The sequence below is a fragment of the Bos indicus x Bos taurus genome, chromosome 4 (assembly GCF_003369695.1).
Source record: "Bos indicus x Bos taurus breed Angus x Brahman F1 hybrid chromosome 4, Bos_hybrid_MaternalHap_v2.0, whole genome shotgun sequence".
NCBI classification, from domain to species: domain Eukaryota; kingdom Metazoa; phylum Chordata; class Mammalia; order Artiodactyla; family Bovidae; genus Bos; species Bos indicus x Bos taurus.
Genome location: NC_040079.1, coordinates 105,294,086 through 105,297,337, shown reverse-complemented (window position 1 = coordinate 105,297,337; position 3,252 = coordinate 105,294,086). Strand labels below are relative to the sequence as shown.

Sequence of the window (3,252 nt, the reverse complement as noted above, 5' to 3'; positions counted from 1 at the left end):
CAATATCATGCTTTTGGCCGTACATCAGCATGAATCAGCCATAGGTACACACATGTCCCCTCCCTATGTTCTTTTTCTTCTTAAAACTTGTGTTAACATAGACCCTATCAGACCTAACTGAAATGGATATGTCATTACTGACTGCATATGGTATCACCTTCTTGAAAGAGGCTATAATTCCAGCATATGTCCATTTTAAAATAATCTCATCTGCTTAAAAACATTATTATACTATCTGAAAGGCCATTTGGGGTTCAGTTAAACAAGTGACTAAAATAAATTTATGATTTCTTCTAAAGCTTGAGTTGAATTCTAACACCTATATAATATTTGCTGTTACATTTTAAAGAAATACAGTAACCACTCACTGCCGAAGTCTGGTTTTATGGAGGAAGAACACATGCTTCCTTGTTTAGCCATTCTTGCTGCAATCTTGAAATTAAGTTTTTTTTTTTTTTTTATGAAAGTGACTTCAACTTTTATTACAATTTAACTTCATATACCAAAACACATATACATAAGATTTTAAAGGTATACTAAACACTATACATACATATATTTTCTGAATTATTACAGAGTAAAAAGAATGCTTTTTTTCTACCCTCATTTTCATCTACTCTAAAAACACAAACAGTAAACGTGGTTTTCAAAAATCTCAGAAGCTCCTCTATTTCCCAATGCTTAATGAAATCTCCTTCTAAACAGATTTTTAGAAAAATTGAAAACTTAATTTTCAATGTGGATATCAGAATGCCCTTTTTCCTTCTCTAATCCTAATAGAATGTTGTTAGGTGATATTTCTTAATATATAAATAGTGAAACAGTTACTGAAGGATATCTCCTCCTCATCAATTACTGAAAAAACTACATTCAACTAACCTTCTAGCACTGCCCACCTCCCTTCATACAGCAGTGAATGAAGCTAATGGCAGCTATTCTGTGGACTTATTTTCTTTCACCCTAGAGAAAAGGCATGGGACAATTTCTAAATAAAAATATTTCTTAAATTATAGGCTTAAATAATAATGCCATTTGTTATATGCCCAATATAGTAAATGTAAAAAAATGGTATCAAAGTAATATTACCATATTTTTTGCTTAAGAAATATGTAATCATTTATATATAAGTATAAATGCCTGAAAAAAAAGTGAAAAGAAGTTATATATGAGTGGAAGGATTACACATAAATAAGACAGGAGGTTTTTAAAATTTTTTTTGCTTTTTTAACTTTACATTTATATTATCCGATTTCCCTACAATGAATACAATAATATTAATTTAAAAAACATACCATCATTAACTCGGTAACATAAGTTACATTTCCATCTCCTTTGATCAAGAAAGCTGACAAAAGGGTTGATGTATGTCCTGCATGAACGGCATCTCACAATTGTACTAGAGGTAACCACAGGCAATTGCACTAGGTCTTTAAAAGGATGAAGCAGCAGTCCCAGAGGAAGTTTGGCTTTATTCAGTAAGGCCTGAGTCTGAGGAATGCTGGTCAGTGTGCAGCGAAATAACTCTGGGTTACAATTCAGCTTCTGGATATCTTCATGCAAATTTGGAACTGGAGGCTGCAAAGGTGTCGATGGAAGCATGTTTCTTTCTTGAAGAAGATTGATAACTCTTAGCCCCTCTGGATGTAGGCTTAATCCACTCATACTTGAAGTTAAATGATTAGCACCTAAAGGAGTCTAAAGAAATATAACTGAGTAAAAGCTTGTGGACCACTTGGGTAATTCAAGGAAGAGGGTGGTAGTCCTGCTCCTGTTGTACTAGGTGGTGCTGTGTTCTGATAACCGGGTGGTAAGGTGGGATATGAATATCCAACACTTCGGCTCATTGTGGGATTCTTAGTAGTAGGCTGTGATGTTGCCAAGAAGCCACCGCCTTCAATTTCATCATAATTATTGTGAACCACCATAGATCCATTATTGGTATTTGATATAATACCTTCTTGGTTGCTAGTTGAATTAAATGAGGGCTGGGGCACAGTTCTAGGTGTCAATTTCTGAGGAGTAAGGGCCCTCACTGGAGGTGGTCCTCCAGTTGGAGGGGGGCCAAGAGGAGCTCCTGGTTGAAAAGTAGTAGGCAGAGGTGGATTCGCTAAGGGCAGTGCAGACCCTGATTTTATGATGTTGTTTTGAAGTGAAGAATCTCCAGAAGAAACATATTGAGGACTCATCAAATTTGTATTCCCAGTCATGGTTGGTTGGGATGACGCACGAGGACAATGGTTTGTCTGTGACAAATAGTTATACTGCCAATTCAAAGGTGATGATACACTGGCTCCAGGAAGAAAGCTACCGGAAGGCATTGGTGTAGCAGCTGGGTTCTGAGAAGTAGGTAGTGGCATTTGGGGACTAGGACCACTACGGAGTGAAGGTGTCACTGGATGAGAGGCCACAGGTGGTCCATAAAGAGCTTGTCCAGGTCCCTGATAATTACTTAATGGAGAAACAGTCTGGGAACCACCAGAGTTAGACTGTCCGGAGACTGGATTCAAGGTCTTTGCTGGTATTAGATGAGGGTAGGATCCTGGAAGCTGAGAATTATACCCTTGGCTCACTGACACTTGTGAAGACATCAGGGCATTCTGGACAGGACCATTCGTGTAGGGAGACCCCGAGGCCGAGGCGGCCCCGTTCTGGGCCTGGAGGCCGGTGGAGGAGCCGCCAGAGGCGGGTATCCTGGGCTGGGACATGACGACGAAATTAAGTTTTAAGAAGTTATTGGTTCAGAATTATGTGGTTTCCAGAATTATCCAGCCCCTCACTCTATTCTATAAGTGACCCTCGTTCCTTATCCTACGGCTACAAAGTCGTAGACAGAGACTAAACACTATTTTTTGTTTCATTTGTCAGAAAAATAATAGCCATCATGAATAATAGCAATTCAAGTGATTTCAAAACACAAGATTGAACAGTCCTGTTCCCATTGTTGATGCTGAGGGTCTGTCAGATACTCATAACATTGTACAGGAGGTGGTGACCTAAACCATCTCAAAGAAAAAGAAATCAAGAAGGCAAAGTGGTTGTCTGAGGAAGCCTTGCAAATAACCGAAAAGAAGACAAGTGAAAGGCAAAGGAGAAAGGAAAAGATATACCCAAATGAATGCAGAGTTCCAGAGAATAGCAAGGAGAGATAAGAAAGCCTTCTTAGATGAACAATGCAAAGAAATAGAGGAAAACAATAGAATGGGAAAGACTAGAGCCCTCTTCAAGAAAATGGAAGATACGAAGGGAACATTT

General features: G+C 38.4%; 1 protein-coding gene across 1 annotated transcript; it reads right to left on the bottom strand.

The window, feature by feature from the left end:
• Positions 1-645: 645 nt before the first annotated feature.
• Positions 646-2,705, bottom strand: LOC113891704 (protein transport protein Sec24A-like). Its single transcript, XM_027540100.1, is given in 3 exon segments — positions 646-960; positions 1,293-1,707; positions 1,710-2,705. Coding segments are annotated over 3 exon segments (1,416 nt in total). The 3' UTR covers positions 646-955.
• Positions 2,706-3,252: the final 547 nt, after the last annotated feature.